The sequence below is a fragment of the Pleurodeles waltl genome, chromosome 10 (genome assembly GCF_031143425.1).
Source record: "Pleurodeles waltl isolate 20211129_DDA chromosome 10, aPleWal1.hap1.20221129, whole genome shotgun sequence".
NCBI lineage: Eukaryota > Metazoa > Chordata > Amphibia > Caudata > Salamandridae > Pleurodeles > Pleurodeles waltl.
This window is the reverse complement of record NC_090449.1, coordinates 755439052-755458086: the sequence shown is the minus strand read 5'-3', so window position 1 is coordinate 755458086 and position 19035 is coordinate 755439052. Positions and strand designations below refer to the sequence as shown.

The following is a 19035-nucleotide window of genomic DNA, read 5'->3' as shown; positions in this document are numbered from 1 at the left end:
CCTATGTTACCAGGAATGTTGAAACATGCAAAGCAAGTATTTCAAGAGCCTGTGAAAGGCAGGGCCATCATTCCTAGGGTGGAGAAAAAGTACAAACCTCCCCCAACAGACCCTGTGTACATCACGCAGCAATTGACACCGGACTCTGTGATAGTAGGTGCAGCTCGCAAAAGGGCGAACTCACACACCTCGGGAGATGCACCACCACCCGACAAGGAAAGTCGCAAGTTCGACGCAGCAGGGAAAAGAGTCGCGGCACAAGCAGCGAACCAATGACGCATTGCCAATTCACAGGCCTTGCTATCGAGATATGATAGAGCTCATTGGGACGAAATGCAACACTTCATAGAACATCTACCCAAAGAGTTCCAAAAGCGTGCACAACAGGTGGTGGAAGAGGGCCAAAGTATCTCTAATAACCAGATACGGTCAGCAATGGATGCAGCAGACACAGCTGCAAGGACTGTAAATACGGCGGTCACCATACGGAGACACGCATGGCTACGCACCTCAGGATTCAAGCCAGAAATTCAACAGCCAGTGCTTAATATGCCTTTTAACGGACAGCAGTTGTTTGGGCCGGAGGTGGACACTGCTTTCGAGAAACTTAAAAAGGACACAGATACGGCCAAGGCCATGGTCACATTCTACTCACCACAGGGCAGAGGCACATTTCGGAAAACACCATTTAGAGGGGGGTTTCGGGGACAAAGCACAGAACCCTCAACCTCCCAAACCAGACACACATACCAGAGCCAGTATCAGAGAGGAAGTTTTCGGGGACATTACAGAGGTGGACAGTTCCCTAAAACTAGCGGAAAGTTCCAAAGTCTCAAGACCAATCAAAATAAACAGTGACTTCAGTGTCACAAATCCCCAACACATGACATCAGTGGGGTGGAGACTAACGGAGTTTTACCAAAACTGGGAAGAAATACCAAAAGACACGTGGGTTCTAGCCATTATCCAACATGGTTATTGCATAGAATTCCTACGATTTCCACCAAATGTGCCACCCAAAACACACAACATGTCCAAACAACACATGGATCTATTACAGCTGGAGGTCCAAGCGTTGTTGCAAAACGATGCAATAGAACTAGTACCCAATCATCAGAAAGGAACGGGTGTTTACTCCCTGTACTTTCTCATACCCAAAAAAGACAAAACTCTAAGACCCATCTTAGATCTCAGAACACTAAATCTTTACATCAAATCAGATCACTTTCACATGGTGACACTTCAAGACGTAATCCCCTTGCTCAAACAACAAGACTACATGACAACATTAGACCTCAAGGATGCGTATTTCCATATACCCATACATCCTTCCCACAGAAAATACTTAAGGTTTGTAATCCAAGGGGTACATTACCAGTTCAAAGTGTTGCCATTCGGGATAACAACAGCGCCAAGAGTCTTTACAAAATGCCTTACCGTAGTGGCAGCCCATATCAGAAGACAGCAAATACATGTGTTCCTGTATCTGGACGATTGGTTAATCAAAACCAATACGCAAGAACAGTGTTCTCAACACACAAAATACGTTATAGAAACCCTTCACAAGCTAGGGTTCTCACTCGACTACCAAAAATCACACCTACAGCCGTGTCAAATACAACAGTACTTAGGAGCAACAATCAACACAAAAAAAGGGATTGCCACTCCAAGTCCACAAAGGGTACAGGCATTCCAAAACGTAATACAGGCCATGCACCCAAACCAAAGGTTCTAGGTAAAATTAGTGATGAAACTACTAGGCATGATGTCCTCATGCATAGCCATTGTCCAAAACGCAAGATTACACATGCGGCCCTTACAACAGTGCCTAGCATCACAATGGTCACAAGCACAGGGTCAACTTCAAGATCTAGTGTTGATAGACCGCCAAACATACACCTCGCTTCAATGGTGGAATACTATAAATTTAAACCAAGGGCGGCCTTTCCAAGACCCAGTGCCTCAATACGTGATCAAAACAGATGCTTCCATGGTAGGGTGGGGAGCACACCTCAACCAACACAGCATCCAGGGACAATGGGACACTCAACAGAAACAACTTCATATAAATCACTTAAAACTACTAGCAGTATTTCTAGCATTGAAAGCATTTCAACCACTAATAACCCACAAACGCATTCTTGTCAAAACAGACAACATGACAACAATGTATTATCTGAACAAACAGGGAGGGACACACTCGACACAATTGTGTCTCTTAGCTCAAAAGATATGGCATTGGGCGATTCACACCCACATTCGCCTAATAGCGCAATTCATACCAAGAATTCAAAACCAGTTAGCCGACAATCTCTCTCGGAATCACCAACAGATCCATGAATGGGAAATTCATCCCCAGATACTACAAACGTACTTCCAAAGATGGGGAACACCGCAAATAGACCTATTCGCAACAAAAGAAAACGCAAAATGCCAAAACTTCGCATCCAGGTACCCACAGCCTCACTCTCAAGGCAATGCGTTATGGATGAGTTGGTCAGGGATATTTGCATACGCTTTTCCCCCTCTCCCACTCTTTCCGTATCTAGTAAACAAATTGAGTCAAAACAAACTCAAACTAATACTGATAGCACCAACTTTGGCATGACAATCTTGGTACACAACACTACTAGACCTGTCAGTAGTGCCTCATATCAAACTGCCAAACAGACCAGATCTGTTAACTCAACACAAACAACAGATCAGACACCCGAATCCAGCATCACTAAATCTAGCGATTTGGCTCCTGAAATCTTAGAATTAGGACATCTAGTCCTTACACAAGAATGCATGGAGGTCATAAAACAGGCTAGGAAACCAACCACAAGACATTGCTACGCAAATAAGTAGAAAAGGTTTATTACTGCCATAATAATCCAATCCAATCATTACATGCATCTGCAAAAAACATCGTAAGCTACCTACTACACTTACAAAAGTCCAAGTTAGCTTTTTCATCCATTAAAATACATCTCACAGCTATTTTGGCGTATCTGCAAATTACGCATTCAACTTCATTATTCAGAATCCTAGTCATAAAAGCATTTATGGAGGGTCTGAAAAGGATTATCCCACCAAGAACACCACCAGTTCCTTCGTGGAACCTCAACATCGTATTAACACGACTCATGGGTCCACCATTTGAACCCATGCACTCATGTGAGATACAGTACTTAACATGGAAAGTAGCCTTTCTAATAGCTATCACATCTCTCAGAAGAGTAAGTGAAATACAAGCCTTTACCATACAAGAACCCTTTATACAGATACACAAACATAAAGTAGTTCTACGCACAAATCCTAAATTCTTACCTAAAGTCATATCACCGTTCCACTTAAATCAAACAGTGGAACTCCCAGTGTTCTTTCCAGAACCAGATTCTGTAGCTGAGAGAGCATTACATACATTAGACATCAAAAGGGCACTAATGTACTACATTGATAGAACCAAACAAATTTGCAAAACAAAACAATTGTTTGTTGCTTTCCAAAAACCTCATACAGGGAATCCAATATCCAAAAAAGGCATTGCCAGATGGATAGTTAAATGTATTCAAACCTGTTATATAAAAGCAAAAAGAGAACTGCCTATTACATCAAAGGCACACTCCACTAGAAAGAAGGGTGCCACCATGGCCTTTCTAGGAAACATACCAATGACTGAAATCTGTAAGGCAGCCACATGGTCTATGCCTCATACATTTACCAAGCATTACTGCGTGGATGTGTTAACAACACAGCAAGCCACAGTAGGACAAGCAGTATTAAGGACATTATTTCAAACAACTTCAACTCCTACAGGCTAAACCACCGCTTTTGGGGAGATAACTGCTTACTAGTCTATGCACAGCATGTGTATCTGCAGCTAGACATGCCATCGAACGGAAAATGTCACTTACCCAGTGTACATCTGTTCATGGCATGAGACACTGCAGATTCACATGCGTCCTCCCACCTCCCCGGGAGTCTGTAGCCGTTTTAAGTTGACAAAAAATTAAACTTGTACATTTGTAAATTTATAAATATATCACTTTTAGTCACATTATGTACATACGTACTTACTCCATTGCATGGGCACTATTACTATATACACAACTCCTACCTCACCCTCTGCGGGGAAAACAATCTAAGATGGAGTCGACGCCCATGCGCAATGGAGCCGAAAGGGGAGGAGTTCCTCGATTTCGTGACTCGAAAAGACTTCTTCGAAGAAAAACAACTTGTAACACTCCGAGCCCAACACTAGATGGCGGGATGTGCACAGCATGTGAATCTGCAGCGTCTCATGCCACGAACAGATGTACACTGGGTAAGTGACATTTTCCATATATATAATATGTATATGTGTGTGTGTATAAAATTTTAAATAATTGTATATATTCAGCCTTCTGCACAATTAGTTGAAGGATTCAAAACTTTGTATCCAGTGTGTCTACCCATGCACCCATATTGTATTATAGGTTAATGTTCAAGTTTTTTTATCAGAACTTAATGGTGTTCACTGATTAATTTGAAATCCATATGTGAGGGATGATGTTTACATTCTAAGCTATTTACCAATGGTAAATAAAAACCAAATGTGTCCCTACCAGATTTTAAGTGAGCATTTTCTTTCTTACTAACTTGAATAGCGTTGCAGCACTTCCACTTTGAACACTAATATTGCTAGGAGTACAACCAGTCTACATTTCTAAAAAGTGATAGTAACAATTTGCGGAACAGAAAGGAGTAAGTAAAAGTCTGCAAACTCCCCTTGACCATTTATGTACTCACTTCAGTTCATTATTTCTGTTCTGTTGTGTTTTAATATAAAAAATAATCTTTTCCTAATATATTGACACTATTGTGCACATTAATCGCTGCAGAGAGCTGCTTTTAAATACAGTAGAGAAAACTGTTTTATGAGTGGTCAAAACACTAGCCAGGCTTCCATCGTTATTTGTTGAACTGCGAGTTGAACGTTTGTAACACTAAACATCATATTTGTAGTATTATTCTGCTCTTAAAATAGAATTTGTATCTTCCGATATGTATCTTGTGTGATATAAAGTGTTGCATAGCACTAAAGTTGTTTTTTCTTTCAGGTCCTGAGCGAAGGAGTGTTGTAATTGACAATAGGAATAAAAAAATCACTGCATATCATGAATCTGGGCATGCCATAATAGCATATTATACCAAAGATGCTATGCCAATCAACAAAGCTACAATTATGCCTCGTGGGCCTACATTGGGACATGTAAGTTTCCGTGATGGAGATAGAACATGTTAGACAAAAATACATTTAAAGTATGCCATTACAAGCTAATTGATAAACTCAATTTTAAGCCCCAAAGTAACAATTATGTTTGTTTTACTTTCACGTAATACTTATCAGATGTTTGTGGACTGACAGGTTACAGTGGATGACATGAGTGTGCTCTGCTCCAGAAGGAATAGAACAAATATTAATTTATGTTGGCTTAGAAGCGCAAACTGTTCATAGAGAGTTTTTGGATCTACTCTTTTTAGTTCTATTCCACTGGTCAGGTTTAGTGAACAAACCTCCCAATAACAATAAAAGACCCCTTTAGAAATTATAGGTTTTTGATTCAGAATCCCTCCCTGGGATCAAATAGTTGACTTTGACTGAATCTTTATAATTCATAGCTTGTTTATTTAAAAAATCACAACTGATGCTAGTGTTAGATTTATTGCAGAATGCACACAGAGGGCATGTTAGAGATGCACCCTGTAATTCACCTAACCCTTTAGTGTGAGGCCGACCAGTCTTTGCCAGCCTGCCACTAACAGACAAGTTTCTTACCTCATGGGGTGAGAGCCTTTGTGCTATCGGAGGTCAGGAACAAAGCCTGCAGTGGGTGGAGATGCTTCACACCTCCCCCATGAAAGAACTGCAACACTTGGTGGTGAGCCTCAAAGGCTCAGACCTCCTGTTACAGTGGAGATGCCTTCCCCCTGGACCAAGCTCCACTTTTGGCAGCAGGTCCAGCGGGAAAATTAGGTAAAGCAAAGTGACCACTGCACCTAGGACTTACCCCTAAGGCGTGCAGAGCAGAAGTGACTCCCTCCTTACAAAATCCTCCTTCTTGCTTTGGATGTGAGTAGCCAATAGGGATAGGAATGTGCCCACCTCGTCAACGGAAGTGGGCACAGGAAGTGTGTAGCCACGCTCAGGGACAGTAGCCATTGGCTACTATCCTCTGACCCCTGTATTACCCCCAAATCTAGTATTTAGGGGCACCTCTGAACCTTGCTCTTCAGATTCCTGGCGACTCCACAAGAAACATCCCAGAAGGACCCCACAACCGCCCCAGATCCGCAAGCCCAGCCCACTCTGCACCCGATGCCCACGATCTGAGTCCAGGTGGCCCACCAGTCCAGAGAAGGTCCCCAGGCAATTCCGACCTTGAGTCCATCATGGATTGACCTCTTGTGGCCAACACGACGATGCCTGCAGCCTAAATCCGGATGACCCCACTGACCGGATTAGACGAAGATTCCTGACACTCAAAGGAACCCCTGCATCCTCTGCACCAGTCCCCCTCTCCTGCAGCCTTGTGATTAGCGGAAACCCAACACCTCCAGCAACGACTGCACCTGACTCAAGTACATCCTGGGCCTCCGCTGGACTCCTAGATGACACTTGCAGCATCAGCACACAGGACTCCCTTACCACAAGTGCTCCCAAGTGAAGGAACCCGACGTCTAAGGGCACCCCTGCATTCATCACCCTGAGAAAAGGACCTAAGGTGCACCTACGTCCCTGAGCACCCCAAGTCTACTACCTACCTGTCGTCGTTAACCGTGTGTTTGCTGAATACTGTTTTCCTCCACCGGATGTCATTGAGATAACTGTGAAAAGTGGTGATTTCTGAAACCGCAAAGTATTTATGCTTAAAATTCTACTTACCTGATTAAGAAGTTCTTGGGTTTGAAACATTTATAAAAATAATTATTTTTCTAAATTGCTCTCGGATTTATTCTTTAAGTGTATCTCATTTATTGCGTCTGTGAGTACAACAAATGCTTAGCACTGCTCTCTGATAAGCCTACCTGTCCTCCCACACTACCACAGAATAGAGCATTAGTCCTATCTACTTTAGCCTCTGCAAAACCATTTTGGGGATACACTGGACTCTCTGCACAGTGTACTTCAGTTTAGTGCACTGTATAGAGAGCCAGCTTCCAACATTATGTTTTATCAATTTCAAAGCTGTATTTGACTGTGAACCACTTTGTCTAACTGGGGCTTTCCACTACATCGTCTACGAGCGATACAACTGTTACATACAAACTCCTGGCTGAGAATTAAGATGGTAAGAAAAATCACTCTCCCGAATCCTAAGAAAATCAGCTCAGTCCATATGGACACGAAACTGTAATACCACAATCCAAATGTATTCACAATATTCATAAAAATCTGAAATTATACATCTAATGATAGCATTGTTCAACATAACACCCCCCTATAATTTTTATCAAAAAACATTAATCAAAGACAGACAAGACATACAACAAACACATTCACACAAATCACGTACACATATCACATTCCATTACACTTCAAACATAGAAACATGATTATCTACAACTCATATCACAAAACATTTAAACTATTGTGCAAATCAAGATAACGGTCTCAAAAACTGCAAATAAGAATAAACAACATATATACAAGTGCTGATGATAGTCCTTCGAAAGTTACTTAATTCGCTGATGATAGTCCTTCGAAAGGTCACTTACTTTATTCAGTCCGCTGCATCTTGAGAGTGAAAACACTTTCAAACTCCAACTTTCAAATCTACAAAATTAACATCCAAATGGCTTCTAGAATATCGTTCGTTCACATGTGCAGCATCCAATTCAATAGTAAGCCATCCAACTTGCCAACGCGCGTTTCGGTGGACTTGCGCAGAGAAATTGTACCACTTATTTGCCGCCACCTTCTTCAGGGCATTTAATTCTGAATAGAGCATGGAATCTTCTCTGCCGTTCTGTGTCTAATCAAAATCAATATGCATAAATCAATCACAGATACCCATAATGCCAAACATCTAAGTATACTGCGTCTGTTCACACCCACTGCCACATCCAAATTGGTGTCAGAAAGAAACCTCAAACCACATGCAGTAATCACCAAAAATCAAGACCCCACTCGTCAAAAGATGCGAGCCACCTTGTGAAGGAGAAAGCAATAAAGATTACCCGATGGCATGATGTCAAATAATACTGCTTACCAGGACCAACAGAAAGAACAAAGGTTTGTCAATTCATCATCCGATGAAATTGCTGTTTGATACTGAAAGAGGAAATAACGAAGTTTCTAAAGCGTCCAAAGCCAACTTAACTGGAGCATATACCTAACTCGCACAACTCTTCTACAATGTGCCTATAGACGCCTCTTACCTCTAATTCGTAGAAACGGGGGTCGCCCACATATAGAAACGAACTTGAATCGAATTAAACAGGACCTCCGCGTAGCTCAGTTACTTCAAGCTGCTGTGAACGTGCGGCAACCCAAGATGTTATAAACATAGAGAACGGATGTTCGCTGTCCATTCACTCTTTGCCCTAATGCGGCGGCCTTCTTAACGAGGCCAAAAATACATTAGGATAGATGCAAGAACTGGTAACCACAACAATCGCCCGGGCGGTGCCACAGTCTGCTTACTAATAACTCAGACTGAAAAATTAAAATAAAAATGCTCGAGGCATGAGCGCCAAAGGGACAATAAAATACTTAAAGCCACAATATTCTACAGGGGCCTAAATTAACCCTAACTAATCAATATATACGACAATTTCCTCCATCACACTCAAAACGAGGGGCAGCCAACACATATAATTATGAAAACTGACAACCTAACATCAAAATTACAAACCAATAATGACTATCCACATATAAATCACCATAGGACATTGTGAATTAAAAAAAAATAAACTAAGAACCCAAGATAATCAGCTACGCAGTGTCAAACACTATAGTACCATACCGACAATCACATCTAAAAACTCTCACATGGCATTGTGCCAAGGGATGTCATCATTGAGTCCTCACTTATATGTGTCTAACAAAAAAATCCAAAATACTTCTTTCTTTTTCCTTAGTTGTTCGGAACCAGACTCCTTCTTTGCAATTACTTTTTCTAAAATCACCCATCTCAATTCGTCCTCATGATGGTTCTCGGTAACCCAATGCATCACTAATGGGGCATTTGGTTTCCGAGTTCTAATCGACGATTTGTGTTCCGACAATCAAAATCTGATCTCTCTAGAGGTCTCACCCACATATCCCAGATTACATGGGCATAAAATGAGATAGATCACGTTTTTCGATCTACAATTAGTCATCCCAGTGGGAAGAATTTTCTTCCCATTGTGTGTAATCTCCTGGGTGACCAAGGCTGTTTCGCAGGCATGACAATTGCCACATTTGAAATTGCCCTTTATCTTGTCTGCTCCAGTGATAGAGCTTTTGGGCCTGTACAGGAGGACACCTAACCGCAGATTTAACCAAGATGTTTCGCAAGTTCTTATTTCTTTTAAAGGCAAATAAGGGTTTCTCTAAATATATGGCATCCGCGCTGGTGTTTAAAATATGCCACTCACAGTTGATCTTTCTAATCCTGTCATTCAGTGACGAATGATGACTACAAATGCTAGCCTCTAGCCACTATTGCATTCTTTAGCCTGAAAAAGCCAATTGCGATTGTAGTACTTCGCTCTTTTCAACGAGTTGCTGATCACTTTCTTCGGATAACCTCTTTGTTTTCATTTATCCAAAAGAACGTCTGCATGTTTCAAGCACTCTTTCATTTCGGTACACTTTCTTCTTAGTCGTAAAAACTGTGAGAAAGGAATCGCCTGTTTTTGACTGCTAGGGTGCAAACTGTCAAAATGCAGAAGAGGATTCCTAGCTGTAGATTTAGTGAACAAAGTCATTGCAAGATATCCATAAAGATGTTTAACATACACGTCTAATAATTCCACCAATTCATGATTGTACTTGATGGTGAACTTCAAATTGCTGTCACAAAGGTTCCACCATAAAAAGAACTCAAGCAACTCATGTTCTTCTCCTTTCCAAATGAAAAAAACGTCATCTATGTATCTACACCATAGATGTAAGTTCTCAAAAAAAGGAGCAATTTCATTATAAATATGTTTCTCCTCAAACACTCCAACATACAAATTGTCTACGCTCGGAGCACATGCCGCTCCCATGCTGACACCCTAAATTTGTTGATAAATTTCTCCATCAAAGTCAAAATAATTATTAAACAAAATCATCTCAAGACATTTCAAGATGAATGCATGATGGGGTTCTTCACCCAACCCATTCAAATAAGCTTCAACGCAATCTAATGCCTGTTGCTGTGGTATATTTGTATACAAAGCCTCAATGTCCATTGTGACAAGTATTTCTCATTCTGGATTATATCGCCTGTGACACGAACATACGATGGAAGTTGTGAAACTAAAGGTTTCAAGAATGTATTGACATATTTGGACAGTGGCTCTATATATGGACCGTAAGGGAGGGTCCCTAACATCTTTATGGACTTTAGGAAGTCCATATATAATAGGAAACCTAGTCTGTGTAGGTGTCAAAAGTTTGTATTCATATCCTTAATGCATCTCTTGATCTTAACCTCCGGGTTCCCTGATATTGTTCTATAAAATTCAGGGCATTGGAGCATAGTTACCATTTTTTTCTTTATATACTCTGGTGTCCAATATAACAATCCCACCATCTTTATCACAAGGTTTCACAGTAACCATCTTGTTGTCTCTTAAATTGTGCAAAGCCATAATCTCATCTCTATCTAAATTATATTTAGATTTAGGAATATGTTTAAGCATATTGTCAATCTTTTGTGCTACCGTTTTCTCAAAGATGGCCACTTCCGGTCCCACAGATTAATCTTTGTGGCCAAAAGATGGTTGATACATTCTTGAAGCCTTTAGTTTCACAACGTCCATCGTATGTCCGCGGCACGGGCGATTTTATTTCTAAACTAGAAAGGCCTACAATATAATCCAGAACGAGAAATACTAGCCACAATGGACATTGAGGCTTTGTATACAAATATACAGCAGTTTGAAGTTCACCGTCAAGTACAATCATGAATTGGTGGAATTCTTAGACGTGTATCTTAAACATCTTGATGGATATCTTGCAATGACTTTGTTCACTAAATCTACAGCTAGGAATACTCTTCTGCATTTTGACAGTTTCCACCCTAGCAGTCAAAAACAGACGATTCCTTTCTCGCAGTTTTTACGACTAAGAAGAAAGTGTACCGAAATGAAAGAGTGCTTGAAACATGCAGACGTTCTTTTGGATAAATGAAAACAAAGAGGTTATCCGAAGAAAGTGATCAGCAACTCGTTGAAAAGAGCAAAGTACTACAATCGCGATTCGCTTTTTCAGGCTAAAGAACGCAATAGTGGCTAGAGGCTAGCATTTGTAGTACATCATACGTCACTGAATGACAGGATTAGAAAGATCCCCAACTGTGAGTGGCATATTTTAAACACCAGCGCTGATGCAATGTGTTTAGAGAAACCCTTATTTGCCTTTAAAAGAAATAAGAACTTGCGAAACATCTTGGTTAAATCTGCGGTTAGGTTTCCTCCTGTACAGGCCCAAAGCTCTATCACTGGAGCAGACAAAATAAAGGGCAATTTCATATGCGGCAATTGTCATGCCTGCAAAAAAGCCTTGGTCACTCAGGAGATCACACACAATGGGAAGAAAATTCTTCTCACTGGAATGACTAATTGTAGATCGAAAAACGTGATCTCTCTCATTTTATGCCCATGTAATCTGGGATATGTGGGTTTTTCTAGAGAGTTCAGAATTCGATTGTCGGAACACAAATCGTCGATTAGAACTCGGAAACCCAATGCCCCATTAGTGATGCATTGGGTTACCGAGAACCATCATGAGGACGAATTGAGATGGGTAATTTTAGAAAAAGTAATTGCAAAGAATGAGTCTGGTTCCGAACAACTTAGGAAAAAGAAAGAAGTATTTTGGATTTTTTTGTTAGACACGTAAGAGAGGACTCAATGATGACATCCCTTGGCACAATGCCATGTGAGAGTTTTTAGATGTGATTGTCGGTATGGTACTACAGTGTTTCTGACACTACCTAGCTGATTATCTTGGGTTCTTAGTTTATTTTTTTGAATTCACAATATCTTATGGTGATTTATATGTAGATAGTCATTATTGGTTTGTAATTTTGATGTTAGGTTGTCAGTTTTCCTAATTATATGTGTTGGCTGCCCCTCGTTTTGAGTGTGATGGAGGAAATTGTCGTATATATTGATGAGTTAGGGTTAATTTAGGCTCTTGTAGAACATTTTGGCTTTAAGTATACTACTGTTCCTTTGGCGCTCATGCCTCAAGCGTTTTTATTTTTATTTTTCAGTCTGATTTATTAGTTAGCAGACTGTGGCACCGCCCGGGCGATTGTTGTGGTTACCAGTTCTTGCATTTATCCTAATGTATTTTTGGCCTCGTTAAGATGGCTGCCGCATTAGGGCAAATAGTGAATGGGTGGTGAACATCTGTTCACTATGTTTATAACATCTTGGTTTGCCGCACGTTCACGGCAGATTGAAATAACTGAGCTACACAGAGGTCCTGTTTAATTTGATTCAAGTTTGTTTCTATATGTGGTCGACCCCCGTTTCTACGAATGAGGTAAGAGGCATCTATAGGCACATTGTAGAAGAGTTGTGCGAGTTAGGTATATGCTCCAGTTAAGTTGGCTTTGGGCGCTTTAAAGACTTCGTTATTTCCTCTTTCAGTATCAAACGGCAATTTCATCGGATGATGAATTGACAAACCTTTGTTCTTTTTGTTGGTCCTGGTAAGCAGTATTATTTGACATCATGCCTTCGGGTAGTCTTTATTGCTTTCTCCTTCACAAGGTGGCTCGCATCTTTTGACGAGTTGGGGTCTTGATTTTTGGTGATTGCTGCATGTGGTTTGAAGTTTCTTTCTGACACTGATTCGGATGTGGCAGTGGGTGTGAACAGACGCAGTATACTTAGATGTTTGGCATTATGGGTATCTGTGATTGATTTATGTATATTGGTTTTGATTAGACACAGAACGGCAGAGAAGATTCCATGCTCTATTAAGAATTAAATGCCCTGAAGAAGGTGGCGGCAAATAAGTGGTACAATTTCTTTGCGCAAATCCACTGAAATGCGCGTCGGCGAGTTGGATGGCTTACTATTGAATTGGATGGTGCACATGGGAACGAACGATATTCTAGAAGCCATTTGGATGTTAATTTTGTTGAATTGAAAGTGGGAGTTTGAAAGTGTTTTCACTCTCAAGATGCAGCGGACTGAATAAAGTTAGTGAACTTTCGAAGGACTACCATCAGCACTTGTATATAAGATGTTTATTCTTATTTGCAATTCTTGAGACCGTTATCTTGATTTGCACAATAGTTTAAATGTTTTGTGATATGAGTTGTAGATAATCATGTTTCTATGTTTGAAGTGTAATGTAATGTGATATGTGTACGTGATTTGTGTGAATGTGTTTGTCGTATGGTCTTGTCTGTCTTTGATTAATGTTTTTTGATAAAAATTATAGGGGGGTGGTATGTTGAACAATGATATCATTAGATGTATAATTTCAGATTTTTATAAATATTGTGAATAAATTTGGATTGTGATATTAGTTTCGTGTCCATATGGACTGAGCTGATTTTCTTAGGATTCAGGAGAGTGATTTTTCTTACCTTTGGTATTGTTCCCTAGATTTCTCTCCTTATTGAGTTAGGGACCCTGTGTATTACTTGTTGAGAATTAAGATGGGCAATGACTCTCGCCTTGCCAGGATTGCCACACATCTGGGTCTAAAGGAGAATTCTGTTCTTGCACCCTACCTATTCATTCTTTTTCTAGCCCATATGACCGCTGTCTTGGTTTGAGTTAACTAGCCTTCATCCAAGATCAGAGACCTTCAACTCTCAAACCTACTATATGTTGATGGTGAAATCCTCGTAAGCCATACCAAAATTGGCCTTCCCTATCTGCTCAACACACTAAATCGATATTCCTAAAAATATAAGGTCATGGTGTTCAGGAAGAACATTGGAGGGAACCACAAGTGGTATTTGCAAGGCCAACCTTTTGGGTATTGTTGATATGTACAAATATCTTGATATACTTTTTGACGTCAAAGTTTCCTTTCAGCCCCAAAGATGACAAATCTCTTGAAAAAGTAATGAGTTGATACTGTTTTTCTGCACCTTATATAGCATGTTGAAAGGTCAGAGCCTTGCCCCGTCCTTAAAGATTGTTTCAGCTAAACTCTTACCAACTTTGACTTACAGCAGCGAGGCACTAAGAGGCCACAATTCAGCACTGCTAAACACAAAAATCTCAAGTGTATGGAATCTTTTTAACTACCTAAAAATGGACCAGCTGCACAGATATGCCTCAAATGTGTGATAATCAAACAATCCATTGCAAGACAGGGTGTCAGTATCAAATGCTGCTATAAGACCAAATCTACAGTTGACAAATCCTCAACATGGTGTTATTGACAGCGATAGCCAAGTGTCCAGTCATGCCAGAAAGGATACACCCGGACAGAATCTTAGAAGCCCTTGTAATAAAATCATTTTGGGATCTTAACACATATGCTGTGTTTTAAAAAACAAATTAATTGATTGTTCTGTGAAGAAGCTCTTGGCTTCTTGGAAAAAGCAGCACTATTAAAAAGATTGCACATTTGGGGACTTCTATATAATTATAAGATTTTTGAAATCACAAGCCTATATTTAGGAGAGGCATCTAGCTGCAGAAGATTTTTACATCAACAGTACCCCTGCATGCGGTCAGGTGACTTTATTTGGGGCCGTGTGTCAGCGACATTGTCAGAAGAGAAACCCTTCTGTCTCTTTTTGACAGGTTTTTCTGACATTTTGTCGGATCATTTTTGAAGTGTGTTGAAGGATGTAATCCAGGAAGGTAGAGTTTAAGCCGTGTGGCGCCTGTCACCACGCCATGTCAGTTATGGACTTGCATCTAGTGGGCTTATGGTGTCTCGAGTGCGACCACAACTCAGTTGTGTTCGGACTACTGGGCCATGGCGCCAAAAAGCTTTGAGGGCATGGTCCCTACAGCTGCGTGCAGTTCGGCAATCAACGCCACTCAGAGCGATCCCTTGGAGGTCTCAGTCCTGTGCAAGAAGAAGGTCCCAGGACCACTCCAGGAGCCCCAAGTCCTCTTTATCTCACTACTAGTCCTTGGGACATTCGGGGAAGATGCACAAGAGACTAAAGAAGTCCAAGAGATTGAGGACTTCTCCTCGTCCGTCGGCTGATGCAACGAGTTGGGAAAATTTTTGTTCCAGGCACGGTTCCGAGGAGTCATTGGCAGGTCCAGCTATGCGTCTCCCTTCATTTCCGGGAGCCGGAGCGACCCCGCTTAAATGTAAGACTTCTACAAGACCATGTGCCGTGTATATGAGCGGGTTGATCCCTCCGAGTGCCTTTGGGCCCCGTGGGGTCAGAGGTGGTCCAATCAGGATCTGCGCTGGTGGCTTCGGCCTTGGCTCCAATGGTGTCTCGTGGATCTGATCATAGATCCGGACCTGCAGCGGTCGTACCAATGTGACTTTCTGAAGGGCTGGCCCTGAAGCTTCTGGTGCACACTTGCGACGCCAGCCCTATTCTCGTTCCCAGACGACAGAGATCGACGCTAACTCGGTGCCAACAGGGCCCTTTGGTCTTAGGGCCCATTGACTGAGCATTTTATGCAGCAGCCAGGCATGAGGGAAGAATGGGAGGGATCACTGGACCCAATAAAGTACCAGTTAGACACCCCAACATCTGTGGACTGGTATGAGGACTCATCTGCAGATACTGGTTTGCTCTCTCCCTCCACCGTGGCTACTGAGAAGGGAGCATCATATGTAGTGGTTGTGAAGAAGGGCAGCAGAGGTCCTCAACCTCAAACTTACCTTTGTAGCAGTCACAGCTGACCTCATGAAGGAAGTGCTCCAGCCTGGGTCTTCCTCATCTAATCCCCTGTTGTCCTTCAACAAAGCACTGACTGATGTTCTGCTGGGAACTTGGTCCAAGCTCAGCACAGGGGCTCCTCTGAACGGGACAATTGCCCGCCGTCATCGCCCTGCTCTGGGTGATCCTAGTTTCCTTACTGTAGGAAGTTGGCTCTGTATATACTATATCAAAGTGAGAGATAGTGTGCACAGAGTCCAAGGGTTCCCCTTAGAGGTTGATAATGGCAATAATAGATAATACCAATGCTCTGTTTGTGGTAGTGTAGTTGAGCAGTAGACTTATCAGAGGGTAGTGTTAAGCATTTGTTGTACACACATAGGCAATAAATGAGAACACACACTCAAAGACTTAACTCCAGGCCAATAGGTTTTTGTATAGAAAAATAGTATTTTCTTAATTTATTTTAGAACCACAAGATTCAGAATTCAAGTAAGTACATAAATTGTGAGATACTTGACATAGGTAAATATAGAACTTTGAAGTAAAACAGTAATGTACACAGTTTGGCATAAAATGGCAATAAGCTATTTTAAAAGTGGACACTGCAAAATTCAACAGTTCATGGGGGAGTTTAGTAAAGTTTAGTTTGTCAGGTAAATAAAGTGCTTACAAGTTCAGCCTCCGGGGCATTGGCAGTCCACCGTTGGGGGTTCAAGTCAACCGCAAACACCAGCAACACAGGGCCGGTCAGGTGCAGAGGTCAAAGAGGGGCCCAAATAACATGGGCGCCTAAGGAGACTAGGGGTGCTCTGGTTCTAGTCCGCTAGCAGGTAAGTACTGTGGGGAGCAGACGAGAGGGGTTTTGTAGAGCACAGGGGGGTGAGGGGGGTGGGGGGGGAGAAACAGGCACACAAAATACACCCTCAGCAGCACAGGGGTGGCCGGGTGCAGTGTGCAAAGAAGGTGTTGGGTTTTTCGTTGAAATCAATGGAGGGAACCGGGCGTCACTCTGGCGATGCAGGCAGAGCACAGGGGGGCTTCTCAGGCCAGCAACCAACTGGGCAAAGATGAGGGCCGCCTGCTGGTCACTCCTGCACCGGTAGTTGGTTCCTCTCGGGCCTGCGGGCTGCGGGTGCAGTGTTTCTTCCAGGCGTCTGCTTCTTTGTTACCGGGCAGTCGCGGTCAGGGGGATCCTCTGGATTCTCTCTGCAGGGGTCACTGTGGGGATGCAGGGAGGTCGTTTCAGGGTGGACATGCCGTCGGAGTCACCTGGGTGTCCTTGCTGCAGTGTTGGTTTCTCTGGACACGGGCCGGGGGCGTTTGGTGCAGAGTGTTGGGGACTCACACTTCAGGAGTGAGGTGGGGGTCCCTTTACAGATGGTTTCTTTATTGTTGTTTTTGACAGAGCTGCTGTCCACAGGAGTTTCTTGGTCCTTTGGTTGTAGGGCAGTCTTCTGAGTCAGCAGAGGTCGCTGGGCCCGCTGGATGCATAGCTGTTGCAGGTTCTTTGAATCTGGAGACAGGCTAGTAGGGCAAAGCAGTTGTCATCTCCTCCTCCTCTGCAGGATTTTCAGGTCAGCAGTCCTTCTTAGGTCGTCAGGAATCTGAAATCCTGGGTTCAGGGTCGCCCCTAAATACTGCATTTAGGGGTGTGTTAGGGCTGGAGGGCAGTAGCCAATGGCTACTGTCCCTGAGGGTGGCTACACCCTACTTGTGCCCCCTCCCTTTGGGGAGGGGGGCACATTCCTATTCCTATTGTGCTAAATCCTCCAAAACAAGATGGAGGATTTTCCAAGGCGGGGGTCACTTCAGCTCTGGTCACCTTAGGGGTTGACCTAGCTGAGGGGGTGACTCCTCCTTGTTTTTCTCATTATCTCCCTGGACTTGCTGCCAAAAGTAGGGGCTGTCTGGGAGGGATGGGGGGGCATCTCCAGTAGCTGGACTTCCCCGGGGCATTGTAACACAAAGCCTGAGCCTTTGAGGCTCACTGCTAGGTATTACAGTTCCTGCAGGAGGGAGATGTGAAGCACCTCCACCCAGTGCAGGCTTTGTTTCTGGCCTCAGAGAGCCCAAAGTCTCTCACCCTAGGAGGTCCGAAACCCGTCCCTCAGTGGCAGGCTGGCACAGACCCGTTAGTCCTGCACTGAAAGATTGGGTAAAATACAGGGGGCATCTCTAAGATGTCCTCTGTGTGCATTTTGTAATAAATCCAGCACTGGCATCAGTGTGGGTTTATTATTCTGAGAAGTTTGATACCAAACTTCCCAGTATTCAGTGTAGCCATTATGGAGATGCGGAGTTAGTTTTTGACAAACTCCCAGACCATATACTTAATATGGCCACATTGTACTTACAATGTTTAAGAATGGACTTAGACACTGTAGGGGCAAATTGTTCATGCAGCTGTGCCCTCACCTGTGGCATAGTGCACCCTGCATTAGGGCTTTAAGGCTTGCTAGAGGGATGACTTACCTATGCCACAGGCAGTATTTTGTGTGCATGGCATCCTGAGGGGATGCCATGTCGACTTTGCCTTTTTCTCCCCACCAACACACACAATCTGCAATGGCAGTGTGCATGTGTTAGGTGAGGGGTCCCTTAGGGTGGCACAACACATGCTGCAGCCCCAGGGGACCTTCCAGGGGTCACAGGGCCCTTGGTACCACTGGTACCTTTTACATTGGACTTATCTGTGTGCCAGAGGTGTGCCAATTGTGGAAACAAAGGTACATTTTTAGTGAAAGAACACTGGTGCTGGGGGCCTGGTTAGCCGGGTCCCAGCACACTTCTCAGTCAAGTCAGCATCAATATCAGGCAGAAAGTGGGGGGGTAACTGCAACAAAGAGCCATTTTCCTACACTTACCCAACACCCCACCCCTGAGAGCCTGGGAGTCCAGGCCTCAACTTCCCATGGTGCATTCCCATGGTGCATTCCCTGTTACCCCAAGTCCCTAGTCTGCCTTTCGCTAGCCTATCCCAGCCACTTTGCTGTGCACGCTTTTCAAGTTTTACGTGGACGGGGTACATTCT

General features: G+C 42.8%; 1 protein-coding gene across 1 annotated transcript in view; it reads left to right on the top strand.

Annotated features, from left to right (window-relative positions):
- YME1L1 (YME1 like 1 ATPase) overlaps positions 1 to 19035 on the top strand; it is a 665597-nt gene that overhangs the window by 452601 nt on the left and 193961 nt on the right. Inside the window, exon 15 of the mRNA XM_069211321.1 lies at positions 5085 to 5236. Coding sequence (XP_069067422.1) covers positions 5085 to 5236 — 152 coding nt within the window. The remainder of the gene's footprint in view (positions 1 to 5084; positions 5237 to 19035) is intronic.